Source organism: Anopheles bellator, chromosome 2 (genome assembly GCF_943735745.2).
Source record: "Anopheles bellator chromosome 2, idAnoBellAS_SP24_06.2, whole genome shotgun sequence".
NCBI lineage: Eukaryota > Metazoa > Arthropoda > Insecta > Diptera > Culicidae > Anopheles > Anopheles bellator.
This window is the reverse complement of record NC_071286.1, coordinates 70,454,873-70,478,677: the sequence shown is the minus strand read 5'-3', so window position 1 is coordinate 70,478,677 and position 23,805 is coordinate 70,454,873. Positions and strand designations below refer to the sequence as shown.

At 48.4% G+C, this 23,805-nt stretch overlaps 3 protein-coding genes across 5 annotated transcripts; 2 read left to right on the top strand and 1 right to left on the bottom strand.

Moving 5' to 3' along the window:
- Positions 1-1,048: 1,048 nt before the first annotated feature.
- LOC131211284 (chitin deacetylase 1) lies at positions 1,049-6,723 on the top strand. The gene is made up of 5 exons (XM_058204697.1): positions 1,049-1,121; positions 4,529-4,598; positions 4,684-4,856; positions 4,927-5,921; positions 5,987-6,723. The coding sequence occupies exons 1-5, from the start codon at positions 1,049-1,051 to the stop codon at positions 6,263-6,265; spliced, it is 1,590 nt and encodes a 529-aa protein (XP_058060680.1). The 3' UTR covers positions 6,266-6,723.
- On the bottom strand, positions 6,285-7,336 carry LOC131211289 (U6 snRNA-associated Sm-like protein LSm7; the record flags this gene model as incomplete). Its single annotated transcript, XM_058204705.1, has 1 exon — positions 6,285-7,336. A coding segment is annotated over one exon (330 nt), but the record flags the coding sequence as incomplete, so codon positions are not given.
- Positions 7,337-14,743: 7,407 nt separating this feature from the next.
- LOC131211286 (serine/threonine-protein kinase grp) lies at positions 14,744-22,821 on the top strand. Of its 3 annotated transcripts, XM_058204699.1 has the most exons (7): positions 14,744-15,195; positions 15,385-16,582; positions 16,704-16,933; positions 17,018-17,195; positions 17,308-17,450; positions 19,390-19,596; positions 21,236-22,821. In XM_058204699.1, exons 2-7 carry the CDS (start codon positions 16,479-16,481, stop codon positions 21,910-21,912), a joined length of 1,539 nt encoding a protein of 512 aa, XP_058060682.1. In that variant the 5' UTR covers positions 14,744-15,195; positions 15,385-16,478; the 3' UTR covers positions 21,913-22,821. The 3 variants fall into 3 exon arrangements, with proteins under 3 accessions (XP_058060682.1, XP_058060681.1, XP_058060683.1); XM_058204698.1 differs by having other exon boundaries at positions 14,744-16,582; XM_058204700.1 differs by having other exon boundaries at positions 14,744-16,582; positions 19,390-19,641; positions 21,302-22,821.
- Positions 22,822-23,805: the final 984 nt, after the last annotated feature.

Here is a 23,805-nt window from a genome sequence, read left to right as displayed (position 1 = left end):
GTTGAATTTAATCAAAATACATGCAAAGAAAACAAGAAAATTGATTTTCCTAAAACAAAATATGTCCGTCCAATCTCATACATATTCCCCATAACCGCGTAGTGGTTTGGCGGGAAACGGATGGAGGGAAATTTTTCCTTCCGTGAAATATTTCAACCCTTTTAAATAACCCTTTGATGAAGAGAGATCGCAGGCAGATCAAGGAGGATCGAGAGAACTTTCTCTCAATCGCTTGGTTTGCTTTCTCTCGCGCTCTTTGTTTCTCTCCGAGTCACGCTAATTTCAAGCACGTTTCGCGTCGGCTACGTTATAAAACTAACAAACTTAATTGAAACGCCTCTCAGTTGGTGGCTAGCAGAGTTTGAAGTTGGAACGATCACCCGCGTGCGGATAAACGAGTTCGGTCCCCTCGAGGGCCCCTTTCTGTTCGCGGTTCGTGGTTGCATATTTTGCATCGGGCATTAGTTGCGTCCAGTGTCAACAATTCGGATTGGCCGATTCGGTTTTGATACGATCTGTGACCGAAAAGTAATCGACAATCCACCGCAGTGCTTCGCAGTGAAAGGTGGATGATTGTTACAAGAGGAAACTAAAAACGAACATATCAACAATCCTCGAACATGCGTCTTAGTACTGGCTGAGACTCTCCTACGGAACCGGGAGCACGCTCGGTGAAAGTAAAAGTAGAAAAGTCGCACAAATCTTGCAAATCTGGGATTCGTCCGCTTGATACGCAGCGCTTTCGCGCAACTGCTGACCGGTTGACGAGTTCTGCTTCCGGACCAGGACTACAAACCGGAACTGGTATGCGTGCCATCCAGTGTGAAACTGTAAACCATCCAGAATGGCGCGCTGCGATAAGGCGAAATGATTCAAAAGTTTGGTAGTGCTGCTTTAAGTGATATTGTGAGTGCATTTATGAAAATGATATAAACTGCTAGAAAACTGACACCCAACACGTAAACCACCACCGGCCCAGGAGGACAGTTTACAAGAAGGAGCAGCTCCACGACACCAGTACGAGTCACTAGCCGCCAGCCGTGAAAAAATGACCAACTTAACCGGAATGGGTCTATTTTTACTTTGCACGCTGTCGGCCCTGATCACTTTCACTGGAAACGGTACGTGGTGGGCCAGATCTACCCGAGGGAGTAGATTTAGCGCGGAAGCGAGGGTTTGGCTTCTGGCGTTAGGCGTGTCAGCGCTAACCACCTGCTGCTGCTGCTGCCGGCGGGAGAGAAAAACTAAAGATAAAAAACAGAAACCGCAAACGCAGCGCCGCTCAGAAGTAATGATGCATTCGTGGTTGCGGCGCGATGCAACGGTGAGCGGCGAGTGGCTGAGAAGATCGTCTCCATTCCGCGAAGCGATCGACCCGCAGTGACTGGGAAAGCGACAATCCCCATCGAGGCTAAATGAAGAAAGGGAAAAATTGCATTGCGTTTCGGATTTCTAGTTGCTGAAAACCGGGTGCGGAAACGAGAGATTTTGATTTCGAGCAACGAGTTGGGCGGCCCGGGTCGCTGTCGCCCCGGGAATGTGTGTTTCAGTGGAAAGACTTGCCAGTTTTTTGATCTATGGCGCCGTGTTGGGTTAGGTTCGGAATGACGGCCGGAAGTGAAATTTCCCGCACACAGAAATCGCACGGAAACATGGAAAGTGTCGAAGATGAAAAACCGCACATGCATCTGCAACGATGAATTGACTTGCGTGGTCCTTTGAGTTTCTCGAGCCGTAAATGGTACGGCTGAGTACTCCGAGGAACACAGAACAGGAACTCTGTAGAAGCTTCTTGTGGTTCCCGTTGTTTGGAGCGATCGTCGATGTTACACATGTCGGATGCTGCAATGTTAGTAACTGCAGTAAACGATTCCTGACCATGTTCTGGAAGAGTCATTTTATAGCAACACGCTGATTTTAAACGCTGATCGACGCCGGGACGGCTTGAGAAAGAACTCAGGGGGCAAACCCATAATTCGTGTGAGTCCACAGTTTGGTGTTAAATAAAACAAACTGGAAAATTGCTTCCCCTTACGTTACTGCACCAGATGCGCTGGAGTTAATTAATGATCCATTCAAGTACAGTATCGCACACGGCGTCGGCTGTAGAGCTTCATGGACTTTAATGTACACTAAGGCAACGGTAAGGAACATGCGCGCCGCATTATAATATTGAAAGAAAAACGACACCGTTGTGCAAACGGTGGAAAATGGCACTCGAAAAAGTGGGTTGATAGAAAACCCCCGACGGCATTTGCTGTGGCTGGAAAGCGAGAGGCGCAAATGATCGAGAAAAATAAATGTAAATCAGACTGGAACCACCGCTGCCGCTGGGCGAACGCTCAGCCCTCCCCGCTGAACGGTACTTATCAACCGACGGGCCGGGCGGGCAGAGGCGAGAAAAACTGGAAACTGGAAATGGTGACATGGAAAATTGAATTACAAATACATTTTCCCCTCTGCAAGCACAGGCATCGATCCTTGGGTAGCGTACGATCGAGTGGATCGGGTGTAGAGCCGTTATTTGATCATGACATTACGAGCGAGACCGGTGGGTTTACTTGGCTTGTGCGCTGTCGTCTATTTGGTCCAGTTTTTTTGCGAGCGAGAAATTGGCCTAGGCGAAGCATACAGAGATACATTTCCGGTTTTGTGACACCCCGCAGTTGGGCCCCGGAAAGTAAGAAAGAGCACCCGACACTTACGCTAATCGGCCAACGATCGGCTTTCGCCCCCACCGTTGCGTACGGTCTCCGGTTAGGTTAGTTTCCCTTCGCCGGAGTGTGGCCATCGCAGTCGGCAGTCGATTGTTCAGACCTTATGGGACCTAAGACTCCTGCGGAGCTACACATTTTCCCACGGGTTGCGGATGGAACCGAACCCCGGCAACATGTTCGACGAGACACTTACGTGCGATCGTTGTTTAATCTCGAAAAACAAAACAGGTCTTATGTGAGCCCCTGAAGAGGGCTCGAGCGGGGCATTGTAGCACCACTTCCTGCCGTCCCTACCCGCACGCTGCTTATCATTTTCATCTCCCAAACTGGCGAACACTTTCGTCGGATGGTTCGAAAAAATAGCCCACGCGTTGGTGGCACACGATCGCATGGCACATTGCGCCCCGCCAGTAATTACGTATGAGTACTTGAGCTAACCTGACTGCAGTGCAACACGACGCGCTGGAAGAAGACCTTTTTGACCCGATCGCCGCCGGACTGGGTTATCTAATCGCAAAATTTGGATCCGAAGGTCCCCAAGAGCCAAAGGTGATGAGAAAACGCCACAAGCGATATGGTGCAGCGTAGTAAATGCACGTGTCACATGCACCGTACAGCGTGGTGATCGCCTTATCGGTGATCAGCACCAACCGCGGAGGACGACCAATGGGGTTCAATTGGCCACTGTTCTTTCGCAACACGGTTGTTAACGAATAAAGTTGCAACAATCGCCATATGTGAAGGACGAATACGTTCTACGGACTAAATTTAAGCGTCTTAAGTTCCAATCGTATTAAAAACAGCTTCCAGTTCTGCATTTCATCACTACTCTACGCGTCCGGTCCAGTCAACCCAACTGTTCCGTCCGTCGGCTGTTCTGGTCGACGGAGTTTACGCAATAGAGAATAAAACAATGCGCAACCCGAACCGAAACGCAATGTTGTAATGCTTGGATTAACAACACTGGCCGCCTCACCGCCCAACGGGGGCCCTCGGAATGGCTAGTTACTGGAAATAATTCATTCAATTAGCGCAGCCATAGCAAAAAAAATAGAAAGTGGAAGAATCTTGCGGTGGCCGGTGGATAGAAGCATCGCGCATTCTCCGTTGCCGCTACCGCAGCAGAAAGAAGGGTTGGTTTTGGGGTCGAAATTTCAATCCACCCATTGTGCAGAGTAAATAGGTCCGTTCAGCATAGTTTCGGCGTGAAAGAGATTAAATTAATGCGTGCCCGGCCAAACCAAACGATGTCATAATTTCGAAAGTTCACTCCGTTTGGAACCAGACGATCTACAAAACTCGGCACAACAATGCACAGATTGGAAAAGCTCGCCTTTTCTTTTTGCAATATCGACTAGTCCGCTTTGTGGATGTAACCAGTAGCTGCTGCATTGCTTCTTCCACAATCCCCTAGCTGAAGCGGATTTCCCACGTGCACTTTGCGCAGTGATCGCGTTGAAATGACTCTATCGCTCCGGGTCGCTTTCGTTTCAGCGTGCGCCGGACGAACCAACTCACAAAGGCAAGGTTCCGGAAGAAATATGGTTCGCATTTCCCATGCTTTAACCTAAATTTTCCACCTTTCTTCCGTCTGGATACTGCCATTCGGTGCCGTTCCGCTAGAAAGAGGGATTTTATTGGGATTCCTACGAAGAAGAAGAGGTAGTTCATTCTTCCACACTAGCGGTGCATTATGGGTCGTTTTAATTCTCGTGTATCCGATTGTCGCGGGAACCACCGTAGCATATCGGAATGCATTTTTGCTCATTCGTTTCATTCGTTTTTACTCGCGGTCTGGCACCTTTCAGCAGCGAACGGAAGCAACCTCGTTAAGCGGAGTCTCAAAAACACGGTTCCCTGCTTCGAGGGTGGATTTTACAGGTCAGTCCAGGCTTCTCGCCCTATCCAAAAAATAAAACCACCCGTCTAGGCTGTTAGTTAACGACTTTATCTATCGCCAACGCAGAAATCCTGACCGACCGGTACACAAGATGTGGACCAACACCGAGTGCGCCAAGTACTACCTGTGCCTAGACGGGGAAGTGTTCGAGTTCAAGTGTTCCGTTGGGTTGCTGTTCGACGTGACGCGCCAAATATGTGACTTCAAGCAGAACGTCGAATCGTGTGACGTGACGGCGGGTAAGTGTTACCGGCCGCATGCTCTACCGGCCCCGCACTTAATCTGATCCATCGTCGGCTCTTTCCACAGAGGCCCGCGTGCCGAAACCCTTGCTTAAAGATGCAAAGTGTGAAGAGCGATCACAGCTGGGTTGTGGCGATGGCACCTGTCTGCCGAAGGAGTACTTCTGCGACGGATCGGTCGACTGTGCCGATGGATCGGACGAGGGATGGTGTGATGCGGAGCACGATCCGGATCCGGTGTATCCGTGTGATCCTACCGTCTGCGTCCTGCCGGAATGTTACTGCTCCAAGGACGGCACGGTGATTCCGGGCCGACTGGAGCGGTACCACACGCCACAGATGATATTGCTAACGTTTGATGATGCGGTTAATTTCGAAAACTGGGAACTCTACAACGAGAAGCTGTTCACGGCCGGTCGCAAAAACCCGAACGGCTGCCCGATCCGGGCGACGTTCTTCGTCTCGCATCAGTACACCAACTACGCCCAGGTGCAGCGTCTCTGGAACGACGGGCACGAGATTGCGATCCACTCGATCACGCACCGCGGCCCGGAAGAGTGGTGGTCGCGGAATGCAACCATCGAAGATTGGTTCGATGAAATGGTTGGCCAAGCCAATATCGTGAATCGGTTCGCGAACGTGCGCATGGAGGAGCTGCGCGGGATGCGTGTTCCGTTTCTGCGCGTCGGCTGGAACCGTCAGTTTCTGATGATGAAGGAGTTTGGATTCGTGTACGATTCGTCGATGGTGGCCCCACACTCCAACCCTCCGCTGTGGCCGTATACGCTTGACTACAAGATGCCGCACGCGTGCAACGGCGTCCATCAGTACTGTCCGTCGAGGAGTTATCCGGGCATCTGGGAGCTGGTAATGAACCAGCTCGAGGCCGGCGAGTACACGTGCGGCATGGTAGACACATGCCCACCGCACATGGATGGCGAGGACGCGTACCGGATGTTTGTGCACAACTTCAAGCGCCATTACCACTCGAATCGGGCACCGCTCGGGTTGTATTTTCACTCGACCTGGTTCCGCAAACAGGAGTATCTCGATGCCTTCTTGGTGAGATTTTTAGTGTTAAGAAAATTCGGAACCGTACACGGTTGATCTTGCTTACCGCATTGCAGAGATTCCTGGACGATATGGCCAAATATCCGGACGTGTATTTCGTTACCGGCAACCAGGCCATCGAGTGGATGCGCAATCCGACGACCTCGAACCAACTTGGCCGCTTCGAACCGTGGCAGTGCCGACCGAAGCAACTTGACCCGCAGGAGCAAGTATGTAATCTGCCCCGTACCTGTAAACTGCACAGTCGAGTGCTGCAGCAAGACCGCTACCTTTACACTTGCAACGAATGCCCGGCTCAGTACCCGTGGATCAGGAACGAGTTCGGATTAGACTGAGTCCGGTTTTGAGTTTAGTTTGGAATTTATTTACAAGAGAAATAACTCATAACATTGAGTATTTTGTATTTCCTTTTGTTTCTGTTGAACGAACGCTTAAATCGGGCGATCGGTACACGTTTTTCTTTGATCGTTCGAGACCGTCCATTTGTTACTGTTACTGACGGTCAACATTCCCGGTATCGTGTTATTGTAATTGTTCCGTTTCTATTGGTTACATTTTTAACAACTATTTCACCGGCCAACAACCACGCAGAAAGTGATGGCAGAACATGTCCACGTTCACGGGGTGAGACGATCGGCAGCGATCGACATAGCTCGGACAGCAGATGAACCGTAGCACATAGTAGCGAGTAGTAATTTAAGCTAATAAATCGATCGATTAACCGATCATTCAGAAACCTAGAGGCATGTTCAACGCCACAGGCCATCAATTCCTGCCCGGGTGTTGCCCGGGATGCCTGGTGACAACTTTTACTATTGAATGGGTGGTGTGTAATGAATGAAGAGAATGATGAGAAAGAAAACAAAACCATAAACGGTAACAAAAAGTGAAAGAAATCAGCTCCAAAACGCTTGCTGTAACGAATCATTTGCCTAACAACCGAGGGAATGTTACGCAAAATGAGCAAAAAAATGCATGAAAGCGAGGGGTTAGTCCGCTGAAAGGTGAAGCAAAATCACAGCAAGGTGGCCATCTACATGGCAACGCTTACTCGGCGACGCTCCTATCGGCCTCCGCTAGCCTTCCTGGGCGATGAACGGATTCTGTATCGATTCCATGCCATCCTGCGGACAGATCAACACCACGGACGTTCCGCGACACACGACCAGCCCAAGGTGCCGTGTATCGTCCGCCAGCTTGTAGTCATCCGGATCGCGCGAGAACTCTATCGTATTGTCCAACACGAGGTTTAGCAGAGGATCGTAGCCCTTCAGCACGCCGGCCGCTTCGCGACCACCGGCAAACTTAACACGGATCGTCTTCTCAAGGTATTTGCTAAGATCCAGAATCGATTCCTTCCGGCGTTTCTCCTTGTTGTCGCCGCCACCCCCACCACCACCACCTCCACCACCGCTACCGCCGCCACCACCACCGCCGCCGCCAGCACCGCCGCCAGCACCACCACCCGGGCCACTGGCAGCTGACGATCCCTAGAGCATAGTGGAGGTACGTGTTACAATGGATCGCATTCTACATAACCTTCTGTTCCCATTTTACCTTCTTTTCAGACATTGGGGTCAAACCGACACACTACTCTCCTGCTAAGCGATTATGGTCAAAACGAAGCGGTTCGTTTGCCGTTGATGTGTTTTGTTTACACTCCGCGAACTAAGCGGTTTCTTTTCGCCTCGTTTGAGGTTAGAACATCTCATCCGAACTGTCACCAGCCAATGTCAAAAGCGCTGAATAAACGGGGAAGTACTAGAGCGCGTGAGTGCCCAACGATGGTGAATGAGAAATGGCAACTGCGCGTCATTGGCTTTTGTTTGACTTTATGTTTACAGCATGAGTTAGCAGGAATTTACTAAACATCATTTGGTAAATATATTAGGCTAAAATGCTTAGTTGAAACCAATAAATTACATCAATAATGATCTGGTGTGTCCATATTCCCGCTCACGAGACACATTGCCAACGTCAATGTCAAACGGATGCTGAATGTAAAAGATGTGTTTCGTCTCTTTCTATTCCGCTCAAGTGTCAGATGAGAAATCACCCGCTCATGCGACTTGCTTCATTAAAATTGATTTTTCGCCGGCACAAGCCGCACTGTTCCGCTGCGCCGCATATTGCGATTTGCCGAATTCTACCGGAACCGCTACAATCCCGTACCGCGTGTAACATAATGGTGAGTCGTCCGACGCTGTATCTCAGTAGAGTGTAGTAAAACAGGTCTCGTGAAAGTCTGTGGTCTTCCCACCAAAACACCAGTTTGTCTCGGGTGATGGTTTGTTGGAGCTACTATTCCCCGGCAATCAGGCTCGCGTTAGATGAATAAGGAAGAAGATCACGACAACGTCGGCGAAAGCTTTGTGAACTAGATTGTCGGTAATCGCGCGCGCACGGTGAAGCACCTGAGATAACAAGGTAAGTGCGCCAAACATTGCAGGGATTTAGCAAAACAGTGGGCGCCACCCCACCGGTAGCGTTTGTAGGTTGGGAAACAGATCCTTGGTGATACAAATTTGCGTTGGCCCGTGGCGTAGATCTTTGTCGAATCATGAGTGAATGTTGAAAACGGAAATTGAGCGCGTGTTCGTCATGAAAACCGATGGCGGCGTTAGACGATCACTAAGATGGAGGAATTTTCTTGCGGCATTTTTAAGTGGTAAGCCGCTAATCTCAAACTTTTGCCGCCACATTCATTAAAAATCAGTGAGCACGGTCTCAAATTTCCGAAGGATAAAATTGACAATGTTTGATGCATTCTAAAAGTTTCTTTAACCAAATACACCCATCGTAGTGTGCACCGCCGTGTGCAAAGATATTTCCTTTCTTTCTGCGAAGCCATTGGCTTTACAACACGCACACTTCGCCCATTGCGGACACGAAAGCGCGCGCGCGCACACTCGTGTACGCCGCTGGCTCCGGCTCCGGTTGGTGCCTACTCTTTCACTCACACTGTTCACCGGCAGCCAAAAGTGTGAGTCCAGCAGCGGCGCAGCCGGCTCTCAAAACCGAAAGGAATCGCAGCCTGGCTACGACGGTTGCTGGCGGCTTCGTACCAGAGAAAAAGGGAGGCAAAGTGAAAGGCTTCTGATGTGTGTGCGTCCAGGGCCCACTAAACTGCGGTTGCTAAAATCCACCAACACAGAGTCTGTGGAAAAAGAGAGCGACACCTCAGAGAGAGAGAGCGGTGGCCGTGCGAAGAATGGGATTCTTTTGCACTCGTCCGAGCGAGAAAGGCAGTATTGTGCAGTAGGCGAACCGTGGACTTCATTTTTCGGGAACCGGTACCGAAACCTTGAAGGTGTGCGTACGTGAAACGCGGCACAGCTTTTGGCCGGCCCGCAACACTGTAGAAGCGTCGCTTGCAGGGTGTGAGTACAGTTTTCGCCAGAGTTTACAATAGGTCAGCTTCTATTTCTCTTGTTGCCGTTCTCTTGGCCATCGTTCGAGGATTTCTTCCCGACACTTTTCGTTACCCACTGTGGAAGAGTTGAGTGGTCAATTCGATCACTCCGTTCGTCTCTGTCGCTCCATCGCCATAGCTTTCTCGTTCTTGCGAATCAAGTCGGGTGCTGCTGCTGCTGGAGAAGCCTTGATTGTGTGTGCCACAGTTTTTCGAACCTTGCTACAGAACCATTTGTCAAAAAACCTGTGGGCCACAGTGGCTTCCATTCTTTAGCCGTGCGAGGTACACGCAACGCGAAAAGTGTCCAAGTCAGACCACTTTCACCGTCGCAGCAAACGCGCTCCCACACAGCTGGTACTAGAAAACGCTGAAACACGGTGGTTAAAATCCCGCGAAAATTCAGAATCCGCGTGATAGATTTTGCTAATCGCAATGCGTGACACGCCGCGAGTGTGCGTGGGTCTGTTAATCAAACACAATCGTGTTCGCGGTCACCGCCAGAGTCCAGGGATGACGGCCGCTTTCAACAAACACCCTCGTGGTTGAAGAAAAAGATCCTTCGGTTGCCGTGCGAACACCACGCGGTTCCGGAATCTCGCTTACACGCGTTAATAGAAGTGAACTCCCTGGTATACCTTGAGGAAGGATGATGTTCCTAAGCAACTCCCTGATGACTGCAGCGAGGATCCAGAGAACGAACGGAATCGAGCCATGGGAAACGTGAAAGTAGAGGTTATGGTGTCTTGTCTCCAGCCGGTCCAAGCGCGCCGACAAAATGGCTTCTGCTTTGAAGCATCATTTCCAATCAGGTGAGTTTAGATTGGTGACCATTCGTACTCGGACAACCATCTTCACGAAGGTGTCTCCATATAATTGCTGCCCTGGAGGACACGGTTTTCCGATTGTGATCAGCTGCAACGACGGACCACTATTCAGTGCTGTTGGATGGCCGGCCGGCCGTTCACGCATAATTGGAAAGCGAATCTTCTGCTGCGAGACTTTATGTTATTTTGTTCAATCGTTACGTTGGCCGGGTTTTAATTGTCCTTCTGAAAAGTTGCTTCAACCACCACCGAGTTCCTGCGTGCGTTGGATGTTGTTTCTCCCGTTTGCTCTTCTCGGTGTACTAATCTCTGTCTCGCTCCGACTCGCGTTGGTCAGAGAAAAACAACCGCCGAGAAGAATCATTTTTCTCTAACGGCCATAATTCAAGCCTAAAAGTTCTGTTGCCAAGCGGATCCCGCTGGTTCCTACCAACGTCCTCGAAGGAGTTCTTGCCGCTTTGCCTCGGTTCCACGCGGTTGTTGTACCTTTGCGCCTTTCCCGTTCTCGTTTGTTCATCTTCTCGCTCGCTTTCTCCTCAGCGCGCACATACGCGATCGCCCCCGGGCCCCGACGCACAGGTTGTGTGCACCTTTTCACAACGATGATGCTGGTCGCAGGTTGTGGATGCTGACTCTTCGTACCGTGGCCGTGGCTGCTATTGTTACTCCGTTTCACGAGCGTGCTTGGTCAGCATTTTTCTCTGCATGCGCTCATCGGCAGAGGAGGCTGTGGGCTCGCTCTCCATTGGTGTGGCATGGCCTATTCTTTTCGGAGAGGACGTTGCCGTCAACTAACTAGCCGAGGCAGTTTTGCTAAAACCTGTCTCTCGTTCGTTGGCGAAGAGTGGAATTTTGCGGTGTACTTCTTCGGGCAGAAGAAGAACGCTTGCCGACTGAAACCCGGCTCGGTGCGGAAAAAAGAAGCGCCGGGAAATACCCGCTGTTGCTTGCACTATTAACTCTCCCTTCCTTCTCTCGCTCTCGCTTTTTCTCTATGATGGGTTGAAAAGTAATCATTGTTTTCTTTCTAGTGTTTCTCTGTCGTAGTTCCACTTCGAAACAGCGAATCGGTGGTGGAACGATGGCGGCTGTTGTTGCTATACGTTTGGCGTGGTGTCTTCCTCATCTTTTTCAGATCCACCTTTGCTTGTAGTCGGTTATACGACGATACCACGATGAAAAATCAGTGTTTCTGTCGCACTTCCCTGCGTACAGAAACACGTTCTTCCGGTGCACCATTTGTTCCGATTTTCTTGCGAACAATGGGTCGCGCCTGCTGTTGCATTGCCAAGGAAAATTCAAAGGTAATGTAAAAGAAAACCATGCGGTACTTTGTGAGCTCTTTGCCGAACGCACTAATGTGGCCCGCGCGAGAGACCGCTGAATCAGTGGCGTTGTGGAGGAGTTGCACAGACAACAATAACGGTCGCGCCCGCGCACAAAATCAGAAGACACATACACATGCACACGCGCAATGAAACAACGAAAGGCCAACTAGCTTTTGGATACAGCAGAAGGAAGCGATGTGGGTGAGTGTGTAACCTCGTAGAGAGGAGCGCAGCGAATGCGTGGAAAGAGAAGGAACGAGATCCGCCACGGGCTAATAGGCGGAAGACCTGGAGCAATGAACGAACGATAACGCGAAATCATTTTGGAACCCGTTTCGAACCCCTCCTGCGAGGATGTTGGTTGGAATCGCACCGAAGAAGGACGCTGGAAGAGAGTGAGCGGGCGGGCGGGCGTGCAGTCGTGTGTGTGAAGAGGTGGGTGGGGGGTGGTCAACACTAAGGTGTGGTGTGGGACACGGTTTGACGTGGGAGATGATGACCAAAAGGGGTACAACTGAGCCACCAACGAAACATGAGAGAATCTTTCGATTGCGAGAGAAAGCGCCAGAGAGAGAGAGGGAGAGAGGGAGACAGGGATAACGTGAGAACAGTAGGGGAGACTAGCAGCAGGTTGCCATATTAGAGTTGACTCTTCGATTTGGATTTCTTTTTTGGCACATAACGGTGTGTGTTGATGAGGCGACGGGACTCCCGGAGAGTATGATGGAAGACGGAATCGGGAGAAAATGGTAGAATGGGTCGCCCGAAAGCTCGATAACCCTTCCCGGTAGCATCGAAGGTGCAATAGTCTACTATGTTTGACTTAGTGATCAATTGAAATACTAGCACCAAAACTGCGACAGAGTGCTATAAAAAGCAAATAGCAATATTGGAGCGCATTCAACGCAAATATGGATTCCATCCTTTTGCCGCGTTCTCGAGAGAGTTACGCCCTGTGTCAGAGCAAAGCGTAGGCGCATGCGGTACAACCGCAACAGTTCATCTCTATAGCGCCAATCATACTTTTGAACAAGCTTTTAATTGTCGTCTGGGAGGAAGTAATTTTCCAAATGTTACTTGCACACTTGCATAGGCATCATTTTCGATAGAAGCCAGTTAATCAGCATCCTCTAGCATTTCAACCCGACACCGGTCGGTCGGTGCTGCTGCTGCTATTGGGTGCGGTAAAGCGAAGAACACCTTTTCTTTGTGTGTTGGTGTTGTTTGTTCGCCTTCGGGTGCTTCTTAAGTTTCTATTTGTCTTCGCTCCAGCGTTCTAACTTTCTACATCTCGTTCGTACGCAAATGAATTTCGGAATAGCAGCGTGCATGATTGTTTTTTGCTCGATCTTCCGATGAAGAAATTCTCCAGGCCCGGCAGCACAGGATCTTCTCGGATGTCGCAAGAAGTTCGAAAGTGATCAAATAGTGTGGGGAGCAGAAGAAGAACGCACTCTGATGGCTCTGGATCAGAATGAAGAAACCCAAAGCCTACCACGGATGGGAGAGAGAAACAGATTGGGAAAGAGATGCGTGGCGAGAGAGAATCTTCGCCGCCGCGTCACACACTGTATGCGCCACCGCTTGTAGCCACAGTGGCCTAGCGACCGCGGAACGCAAGCCGCTAGAAACTGGTTCGTGGGGAAAAGAAATGGGTATTTCCAGTTTGCTTGCCGGTATGTTGAAATTCAGCGACCTCTAGTGCGTGTACCAGCGTCTCGAGAGTAAAGCCAAGAGCGGCCACGCTGTGCTGGACTGGACCTGGACCTGGACTGTGGCTAAGAGGTTGATGGCATTCTCTTGTTGCACCACACAATGTTGTTGTGCAGAGGCGAAGCTTGCGTGGCTTGTAGAAACTTGCACTGATTTTTGTTGCACACCATACCAACGGGAAAGGATTTTCGAATCCGAATCCACCTACGAGAGACCCCGTGTGGCGTTCATGAAACAACCGTAGATGGGAATAGGAAGAAACCTTCGCGTGGTGGTCGCACTCTCGGGGGTGTATCGGCTTCTATATCAGCATATAATTTGCAAATCTCTCCAGTTACTAGCCTTGTTCTCCGCGCTTTGGTGGGTGTGTGCGTGTTCAGGCCACAGTTTGCTGCTGCGATGGCGGCCTGCGGTGATATCTGTGTCTCTGCACGGAATGGCGTGTCAAGGAAGTGCTATCGAGGACGACCGACCATTCAAGTTCGCAATGGTAGTGATGAGTTCTATCCACGAGATGTAGCAAATAAAAACAGAAAAAGTATAAAAAGATCACATGGAATTCGTTCCGGGACCACCCCCACCAGGTGATGGTCAATCATGCTGTATGATGTAAGGAATGATAGAGACACAAAATAGTAAAGGATGTTCAAAGCTACGTAAGCCTCGCCTTGTGATTTCTTAGTGTTAGGTTAATCGGTGCGTTAATGGCTCTTAACGGATCATCATCATGATGAGTCGTGTTGCCACAGATGTCACAGAGATAAATAATCATTTGTGGGGACATTAAAAAAATACGCATAATAAGGTGCTTTCAAATATGTGCTAAGAAATTACGTTATGTAATTCATAGTGTTAAATTCTCTTTCAAAAATGTTGGGAATTTTGCTGTTACAATTTTTACTAATAGATAGAACTAGTGCTAACAAACATGTAAAAATGTGTCCATCACAGCATATTGGCGGAAAGGAACACTAAAGTTGGTAATGTATTTTGTGTATGCGTTGCAAAAAGAAATTATACCCAAACGTCACTTATGTCCTATTGCCAAGGCAACAGCGCGAGGAGGAAACTCATGGCATGCGTTGAGTGTATCTTATTACCACGTTTATCAGCAGAAGCGGGGCAACACAGCCGTAGACCGACCCATACGTCGCTTGCTGTGTTATGCATGCAGTTTGCGGGATAGAATTCCAACCCGCCTCCGGTCTCGAAGTTTTTAGTGCCAACTTGGCAGGTTGTTTTTTTATGGTGTGACAAAAAAGTCATTCACGTGTTTTCCGCGGCCAGTTGTGCCAGATTGCTTGTAAGCCTCGTCTCCTCCAAGCAAAGTGCGTTTCCGCGTCCTTTGCTTGTTCATGACCTTGAGCAGGTTCCCTGTGTTCGGATCGCATACTTCTACAAATTGATTGATTTTTTCGGTTCATTCTCGTGGATTTATGTGACATTACAACCACGAGGGGAACGTTTATATAGATCAGCAGCAGACGATTAATTTGTTATTTTTTGCTTTTTTTTCACCAGGAAAGAGGATTTTTCGCCCTCACTTTGCATTACCGCTCACCTGACCAAGAAGTGGCCTCGTCGCCGTATGAACAGTGAACGAAGCAAGCAGCGAACGATAGCGAGAGAGAGAAGAAGTATCATCTTATCACTACGATTTTGTCTCGGATCATTACCCTCGGAGCGAAGTAAAAATTCCGATATATAGTGCGCAGAGAAAAATATATAGGAAAAGCTGAAATAGCCGGATCTCTCGCCGATGTCGCAGCGGCCAAAGGACCTTTTCATCATTGCACGCTGTATTACAATCTCTGCGCCGGAAACGGAGAGATTGGTGAGCGAAACCAAAGTACCGGGTTTGCCAAGAGAGAGAGTACATGGAATTGAGAGCACAGCAGCAGCAGAGCACCGAGCGTTTCTTCTGTGAGCAATCTACGGTTCCATTTCGCGTGAAAAGCATAGCGACCAGAGTTCCTCCATCACTGGTAGGTTGTGGCTGGTGGTTGCTCTTCGGATTGATCCTACTTACGTTGCCAGCAAATCAGTGAATGCACAATCTAATTCTCTTCTAGAAGTCTTCTAAAGTTGAACAAAAAATCTCACAATTGACAGAGGTGTCTCTGATAAATTCTAAAACTAATGGTGTGCTCTCTTGTATTGATACGCATAATCAGCATTCGGTCGTCACGCTCTCTGTGTGGAGATGAATGATCATTCCCACGCCCACTACCGGAACTAAGAGAGCAAGCAGATCCGACAGTTTACAGGAGAGGCTTTTTCGCTTCCGGTAAAATCGTTAAACTCTCTACCGCGTGGGGTATGAGTTGCATTCATCGGCACCCGAAGGTCAGTAGGCACCGCCCGCCGCCACCACCACCACGCCGTACTCACTGATGAGCACAGTGTGTTCAACGGATCTGCTTCCGAGAAAATTCACCCAATATAGAGGTAGGAGAGTCACATGCGCGCACGGCAGGAGAGGATCGCGGATCAATATTTGAATTCACCACATCAACCTGAGAGAGGCGATTTATTCGCAAACGCGCTGCTGTGATCCGGTTACTGCAGAAAAGCGGAAACAAAAGACGAAAACCGACCGAAAACGGGTAACACTCTGCAGAGAGTAGTTGCACTTGCCTATCGTATGACCACCAGTATCAGGATCGGTGCACCATTGGTGGGGTTCGGCGACGGCAGGGAAAGAAGCACCGGCTCATCGTTTGCTAGGATTAGTGGACGGGCCGAACCGGATTCGATTGTCGCATGTCGTCCAGCAATCGGCATCGGCTTCGCCAACGGTGTCTCATCGCCCGGCTTGGACACTGTGGCACGTTGCCAAAAATCCCGGCCACGGGAGAACCATCACCCGCTCTTAGCAGTGCTGGTGGACAGTGGTTAGCCCAATTGTCATCGTTGTCGTCGTCGCTGGCACAACGTGGTCAACGGGCGGTCAACGGCGCAGTATAAAAACAAAAAATAAAAAGCAGTAGCAGTGGGTGGCGGCCAGTGCTCGCTCTGCTAATTTGAGATAAAAACTTCACTTGGAAAACGGATGCAAGCGCGCGGGTGTGTTCGGCAGCAGCGACAGGCAGCAACAGTGGTCGTCCCCATCCGTGCACAAGGTGTTCAATCTGCTGGCAACGGTGCTTCACCACGTGGGCCGATTTTTTGCTCTTCGTCCCGTGCCGAACGTCGTGCGATCAGAGAGAAGTGGTGGTAAACGGGATTAGCCGAGTTAGGGGTACCTAGCTTTAGGCGAAGGACGAAAATGATGTCAGCAGTACAGTCGGGTGCGTCGCAGAACGCAGGTGTCCGAGAGTTTGTCGAAGGCTGGACACTGGGACAAACGCTAGGCGAAGGCGCTTACGGAGAGTAAGTAGTTCTCTTTCTATAATAAATGGGGGGCGACATGATGAACCGCTTGGGCGTGTTACCATTTTTCGATAGATTTTAAACTGTTATACTAATCGTTGGACATGCTGTTTTGTTGTAGGGTAAAGCTGCTAATCAATCGTCAGTCGGGAGAAGCGGTTGCGATGAAGATGGTCCACCTGAGAAACCCGGCGCATCCGGACGCCGAAAGTTCGGTGAAGAAAGAGGTGTGCATACAGAAAATTCTGCAGCACCCAAACATCCTGAAATTTTTCGGCAAGCGAACGCAGGGGGACATGGAGTACATATTCCTCGAGTACGCCGCCGGTGGTGAGCTGTTCGATCGAATCGGTAAGTTTCTGGTGCCCGTGTTGACGGAAGCGGTTATGTGTTCCCTGTACCATTTACTTATGTGTTCCCTGTGCCACTTAACAGAGCCCGACGTTGGAATGCCACTGCCGGAGGCCCAACGTTACTTCAATCAACTGCTGGCCGGAGTCGAGTACCTGCATATGCGAGGCGTGGCTCACCGTGACCTCAAGCCAGAAAATTTGCTACTGGACGAGCACGACAACGTTAAGATATCGGACTTTGGAATGGCCACCATGTTTAGGTATTAGGTACAGAAGGGGGACTGTGTAGCGGAGTGACAGCGAGCGCTCTACTTCTTTCACGGGGATCTCTAACGGTAAATCATTTCTCTTTCCATGCTGGTGGCATCACAGAATGAAAGGCCGAGAACGGTTGCTGGACAAGAAGTGTGGAACACTGCCGTACGTGGCCCCCGAGGTATTGGTTAAACCGTACCGGGCAACACCGGCCGACCTCTGGTCCTGCGGGATCATCCTAGTCACGATGCTTGCTGGAGGTAAGTTTGTGTTGTTTGTCGCTATGCTTTTGCCGATCCCTCACGACCACCGACCACCACCACCCGTTCCCTTCCGCTTGACACTGGCGCACAACGAGCTCCCTCCACCAAGTGTGTTACGCACATGCCTCATGTAAAGAGATGATAACGTCACGTTAAGCTTTTCTTGCAATGCTTTTAATTTTCGCTAACACACTTCAGTGCTGCTGAAATGCGGACCTCCGGCATGTGAAGGCATTTGTCCTCTTTTTCACTTCAATTCCGCAAGCACGTGGAACACGTTTTCTCCGTCGCAGCATGAATTATCGTTTTTACTGTTCCATGTAAAGTATTAATAGAGCCCGGCCAACAAGTGAGACATATTTAAGAAACGTTGTTTCGTCTGAATGACATTTACACCCATCCGCACGACCCAACCAGTTGATAAGAATTGGTGGATAATTTATGCTTTCTATGTTGCGCCGCTCTCTGGATTGGTGTTGTATGTACTTTCAAAATGTGGCCTTCCTTTTATGTGCCCATTGTTAAGGATTGCGTGTGGTGAGTGAAACATACTTCTTCATCTGATCAAACGATCCAGCGATTTTGATCTCTCGAGCTTCGCTGGACTTATGCTTGGGTTTCACTTACCAACACACACAATCGATGCCACTGCTGCTTTATCAACGCCACATGTGCGCTTGTCCTTTCCCTAGCCCTAGCCCTTTCTGTCCCCGATACGCCACAGAATTATTATTTGTTGTGTGATGTGCTCATTTTTCGTGTGTTTTACGTTTGCATTTTATTCCATATGTGTGTGCTCTCCTTTTCGTTCGCCACAAACACAAAGCTCGCATCATAGGCCGCCAAAACCACGTACACAACAAAAACAAAACAAAAGAGAATCCAACCAAACGATTGTTTTTTGCATATGCTCTCCCCCCAATTCTCTTTTCGGTTATTGATTTCCGGCTGTGTCTTTGGTATTCTAGCTGTAGAATGTTGTTTTCATTGTAATATCTCTAAAGCTTTAGTACCAGAGGTCCAACTGGGAATTGCTTGCTGCCGCTGCACTGCTGCACTGTTGTGATATTTTTGTTTTTCTTAATTTAACCTTAATATATATATGCTCTAAACTATAATGTGTGTTGAATTGCGATTGCGATATGTGTGTTGTGTGTGCTATCGATTGCAGTTTCGGTGTATTTTTATTTCGTATCCGTTATATCCTGGTTTTATAAACACCATTTTCACCATCACTACTCTGCTCTTGCCCGCTCGAACGATGTGTGTTGTTGTGGCCAAAGTACGCCAATTCAATAAGATATTTCTTTTCATTTTCTCCTCGATCGATGTTCTTTATTTTATGCAAATAAAGTTAGAAACTGCACTCTGCTCCCTGCTCGCTCGTATATTGTATGCTTCCTTCGCAATCGCTCGCCACACGCGTTTGCTCGCTCGCTCGCTGTGTTCCGGTTTTGTGTCGTGAATTTGTGAACCTCCTCGTCTGTACAACGATCGCCAATCATTATTCACTCTCTCTCTATATCTCTCTCTGTGTTTGTCACCGTTGCATCCGCGCCATCGCTCCTATTCGCGCCTTGTGAAAAGTGCCTTAAAAGTATATAAAAAAATAATAATATGAGTGTGTCAAACCGAAGTGTGTGATCTTACGTTATGCTGTGCTGCCCTGCCGCACGTGTTTTGGTTTTGTCGTTTGGCACAGAGTTGAGCTTTTTTGTGTTTGCGAATGTATTGATCCTAAAACACACGAAGAGCGAGCATCACACTCTGCAGCTCTCTGGCATGGCCTACTTCCAATCACCGTCTTTCACTATTGCCATGATTTCATCACATTTAATTACCACCATCGGTAGCAACCATTGGAAATAATATGTTCTCTACTGTCTTGCCATTTTTTCCTCACGCGCTTTTGAATGTTTTAATAATGTTAACAAAGAACTGCCCTGGAACCAGCCATCGTCCGGCTGTGCCGAGTATCTCTGCTGGAAGGACAACAAGTACACTACCTCGACGCCCTGGTGCAAGCTGGACACGCTGACGCTGTCGCTTCTGCGAAAGATTCTGGTGCCTAATCCGGCGCAACGATTGACGCTAGACAAACTGCAAGACCACAAATGGTGCCACACGCAGTTTCACTTGCAAGGTAAGCTCCTCTGGTTGCCTAATTCATACTTTTGCTTCGGTTTGTTTTTCTCTTATAATTTCTCAGCGGTGCCTTCCAAACGAAAGTGGGCACAACACGGGGCACGGTCTCGAAAGGGGGGCTTCTGTTTCGAATTTCTGTCGTACAACGTAAAGATATCGGCGCACAACCCGTATTTGTTTTTGGCCGTGGCGCCCCACATGCGGCACACTTGCACTAATGGCCATTTAAAATTGGAGCACAGAAACTCCTAAACTAACATTGCTGCTCGGGCGCGCGCCCTTGTCCTCTCGATCACGGAGTATGCATCACGAAAATGTTCGGTTTATTAGTGTGAATCGGTTCCTCGAAAAAGCTTTTAGGAAGAATATGCACATTTTGGCAACAGTCCATGTGGTGTTGGACCGTCGTGTGCCGTCCGAATCGGTTCTTAATTGCTAACGAGGGCAAACAGAAAGGAGAATAAGCTGTGTTCAGTTGAATGTTCCAATTCCTTATTGGCCGGTGGAAGAACGATGGCGTAGCAACAACAAACCTAGGGATTCGCATAAGGTGGTCGGTCGGCACATGGTCAGGTACTGGATGACTCTCAGTTGTATAAGCGATTCTGAGGGGAATCCGGTACTTGTCCGGGTGTCGACCACTGTCATCGCTCGGCGGTCGGCCATCCCAACGACGACGAAGCTGTCTTGTGCCGTATCAACAAATGGATCTCTTTTTTCTCTGCTTTGGCGCTTTAGCTGTATGATAGAATTTGAAGTATTTCATAAAGCTAGATTACCAAAGCATAGACGGAAGAGGGTTACAAACACGATACAGGATCTTTCCACTGACGATCGCCAAAGAGCACAAGCGATCGAACATATCAATAAGCTAACATTTAACGTGTGTCACAGCCCTTCTAGAAATTGTTGCTAATATCGAACTTTTGTGTTTTGCACTCCCGTTTGTGGCATGTTTTCAGCACCGTATTAAATAGCATGTTACCACTAAAGTGTTCACGCGCCAGATTACAAATCCCTTAAACGGAACTTCGTTTCTGATCGTTCGTTGTTTTTCAAATTGTTTCCTTCAATCACTTTTGTGCAAATATGTCTTGATTTTCATGTGTTTATTTACTGCCTGCCTTTATCCTTTCTTTGACTGCCGCTTGAATTTTTTAAATGACCCCTTTTGTTTACCCTGTGCTCTGCCTCTCCCTATGCCTGCCTGCTGCCTGCCTTTGCCTGCCTCTTTTGCCACCTATTGGGTCTTTGGTGATTTTAGCTGTATGATTTATGTACACATTCCACATATAGCTTTGTCACCAAAAACCTAATGTGTGAGTACATTTTGAGTTCGTTTTGGTTCCAAAGTTCCACCCTTTTTTCGTTTTGTTTCTCTTTTGTTTTTTAAGCACCGCAACAAAAACAATAATTCTGGCACTGCATCCCCGAATCAGTGTGACGTGTATTTCTTAATTTGTTTGAATTTGTGTTTTACTACAGTTTGTGATTAAAAACAGGCAAAAACGGCGATTTACAACCCTTGTACGCAGTGAAATAAGCTCTCTAGTTCTATCACCGTGAAATTGACGTCAAATTTGGTTGGTTTCTAATTGTTGTCTTTGTCCTGTGTGCAAACTTCATTTCCGTTGCAGGTATTGCCGACATCGGTGCCAACAACGGTGGCGCTGGTATGGGCACTGGCTGTGACGTGATCGACGGTCGGCCCTCGCCCCGTGCTAAGCGACTGTGTTCGAATCAGGACATTTCAACGCCCCTGGACGACTCCACGTCGCGCATGTGCCAATCGCAGCCAGTGCCAACGTTGGTACACACCGAACGTGAGGTGCACGGCGTCGAGGAGGCCATCGAGGCCCGCCACGGTTTCTGTTTCTCGCAGCCCACCATGCTGGATGATCTGATACTGTGCACCCAGCTGAACCCGACACAAAGTGTCGGTACGCAGCAGCAGCAGTCGCAGAACTCCTTCCAGCGGCTGGTCCGGCGGATGACGCGCTTCTTCGTGTCGACGCGCTGCGACGAAACGCTGAAGCGTCTATCGGCCGCCCTCGAGAAGCTGGGCTACGGGTGGAAGTCGAACGACGAGGGAATCATCACCATCTCCACGATCGACCGGCGGAAGGTACAGCTCACCTTCAAGGCGAACATCGTCGAGATGGACGGCAAAATACTGTGCGACTTTCGGCTCTCGAAGGGCTGCGGGTTGGAGTTCAAGCGTCGCTTCATCAAAATCAAGCAATGTCTTGCGGACATTGTGCTCAAAGGACCGGTAACGTGGCCGATCGCGATCGCTACCAATTCTGTGCCTTAGTCTGTCTAGAGGCGCGCTACATGCCGTGTTCCTCGCTGGTGCGGGCTTTTGCTTTCGTTTGTTGTGCTCTGTGAGCGCGCGAGGGTTGTAAAGAGATGTCATTGCAGGTGATTTTAAAACTTTGTAAAATAAACGCCAAAAACAATAAGAATCACAGTGCTATGGAGATAGGGGCGCACAGAAACACAGGTATTTTGTTGAGCTCCATGACGAAAGGATGTGCTGACACGGTCGATTATAACATTTGTATTTTCGTTGTTTCTTATTGAACTAGACACGGCACGGAAACGGTGTTTATTATCATAATATTTGAAAAAAACATGGATAATATGGTGTTTTGGTCAATTTTAAAAACATTGCACGATTTAGAGAGCGCCAAAATTCATCGGTAAGGAGAGTTACATGGACATACGAATAGGACGGGATAGAACAAACATTGGTGCTACACTTTTAGAGGAAGTTTATTGAGAAACTGCCCGCGAGCGGGCGGCGTTTGGGAAAACAAACAAAAAATTGGTTTTATCTCATTCAATCAGATCGCTCTATTGTTAAACTTGCTTTTCTGTACCTTGTCTATCTTTTTTGTCAGTAGTTAAGACGTAACTTGTTTCTCTTATTCTTCTCAATACACAGCCGCTTAATCTCCCACTAACTAATGGGGATTTATTTCTATTTTTACGTACTTTTATAAATTTTTTTTTCTACACTCGATCTATACTACCATACAGGCGTAAATGTTAAGATATGAGCTGTTCTTTCACGCAAATCGACTACTTAAGTTCTACGGATTTGTTACTGTTACTATATGTTCTCTTTCTAATGCGTGCCCTCCTTGAATTGCGGGCGGAAGCGAATTTCTTTTCTGTACCATTGCCATATTTCATGTTCATAAATTGTTTGAACCGTTTCGTTAAAGCAGTCTCACATTTTCGCTGAAAGAAATAAACTGAATTTAATCTAAAATTTGTAACAAATGAAATACCCTGTTTTGTTATGTTGAGAAATGATAGTTTGCTAGTAAGTAGTGTTTTGGGAATTTATGCAAACGAGAAGTAATAGAACGAGGTTGTCGCTGACACCCAGGTTTGTGGGCTTCAGTCTTCAGATATTGCGTCTGCCATAGTGAAGATGGTGTATTTGATAAGCCTTGAAAATTGTTTAACATTTTGAGTGGAGTAAAATGGAGACGCCTGGTAGACCAGGTAGCCTTGGTAATCAAATCCGGATTTTATTGGAGCGTTTGCTTTAGGTTTCCTTTTTTGCGTGTTTATGTAAGCCCTGCAAACAATCTGCTGATTCATAACAGTGTATCACAGAGAAATTTACGACAGATCCAGATATTTTCGCAATGAATCCGGATGCTTGCACTATCTGTAGATGTGTGATTGATCATTGATAGCTGCGCGGTCGTTACTGCGTCATGAGTGTCACATTGGGTGCGTGACACAGTGAAATGATGCTGATTATCATACCGCCCCGGTGGGCCTAAAGGTATTCGAAATTATCATCGCACTGATACCGTTACAGTTGAATTCCTTTACCGGACAATCTTTGATTCATCGAACACCCCAGACTGCCGGTCAGCGATACAGAAGAACCGATCAACAACAATTATAAGCCAAAATCATCTTCTCCCTTAGATAGTGTTCCATCTGATGTGATGTTGAACCGTTTCACGTCACGGTTCATGTCCCACTGATAAGAGCGTATAGGCAAATTTAAAACGAGTGCCGAAACGAGATGCAATTTGCATGTAACCCCGGTATCAGTACCCATCCGGCACCGATAAGATACCGTGGACCACTGGCTCGTCGATCACTGCGCTGATTGGTGGAATCGAGGGCTTCATCTGGTTCAATTCGGTTGCCGGAAGAACGCACAACGAATAAAAGG

What these genes read in the sequence shown, in the direction of transcription:
- LOC131211284 (XM_058204697.1), top strand. Translation starts at nt 1,049, where the DNA reads ATGACCAACTTAACCGGAATGGGTCTATTTTTACTTTGCACGCTGTCG. An exon ending in TTCGAGGGTGGATTTTACAG is followed by an intron (nt 4,599 to 4,683) that starts GTCAGTCCAGGC and finishes TCGCCAACGCAG; the next exon opens with AAATCCTGACCGACCGGTAC. An exon ending in AGTATCTCGATGCCTTCTTG is followed by an intron (nt 5,922 to 5,986) that starts GTGAGATTTTTA and finishes ACCGCATTGCAG; the next exon opens with AGATTCCTGGACGATATGGC.
- LOC131211286 (XM_058204699.1), top strand. Translation starts at nt 16,479, where the DNA reads ATGATGTCAGCAGTACAGTCGGGTGCGTCGCAGAACGCAGGTGTCCGA. An exon ending in GGCGAAGGCGCTTACGGAGA is followed by an intron (nt 16,583 to 16,703) that starts GTAAGTAGTTCT and finishes GTTTTGTTGTAG; the next exon opens with GGTAAAGCTGCTAATCAATC. An exon ending in GGAATGGCCACCATGTTTAG is followed by an intron (nt 17,196 to 17,307) that starts GTATTAGGTACA and finishes GTGGCATCACAG; the next exon opens with AATGAAAGGCCGAGAACGGT.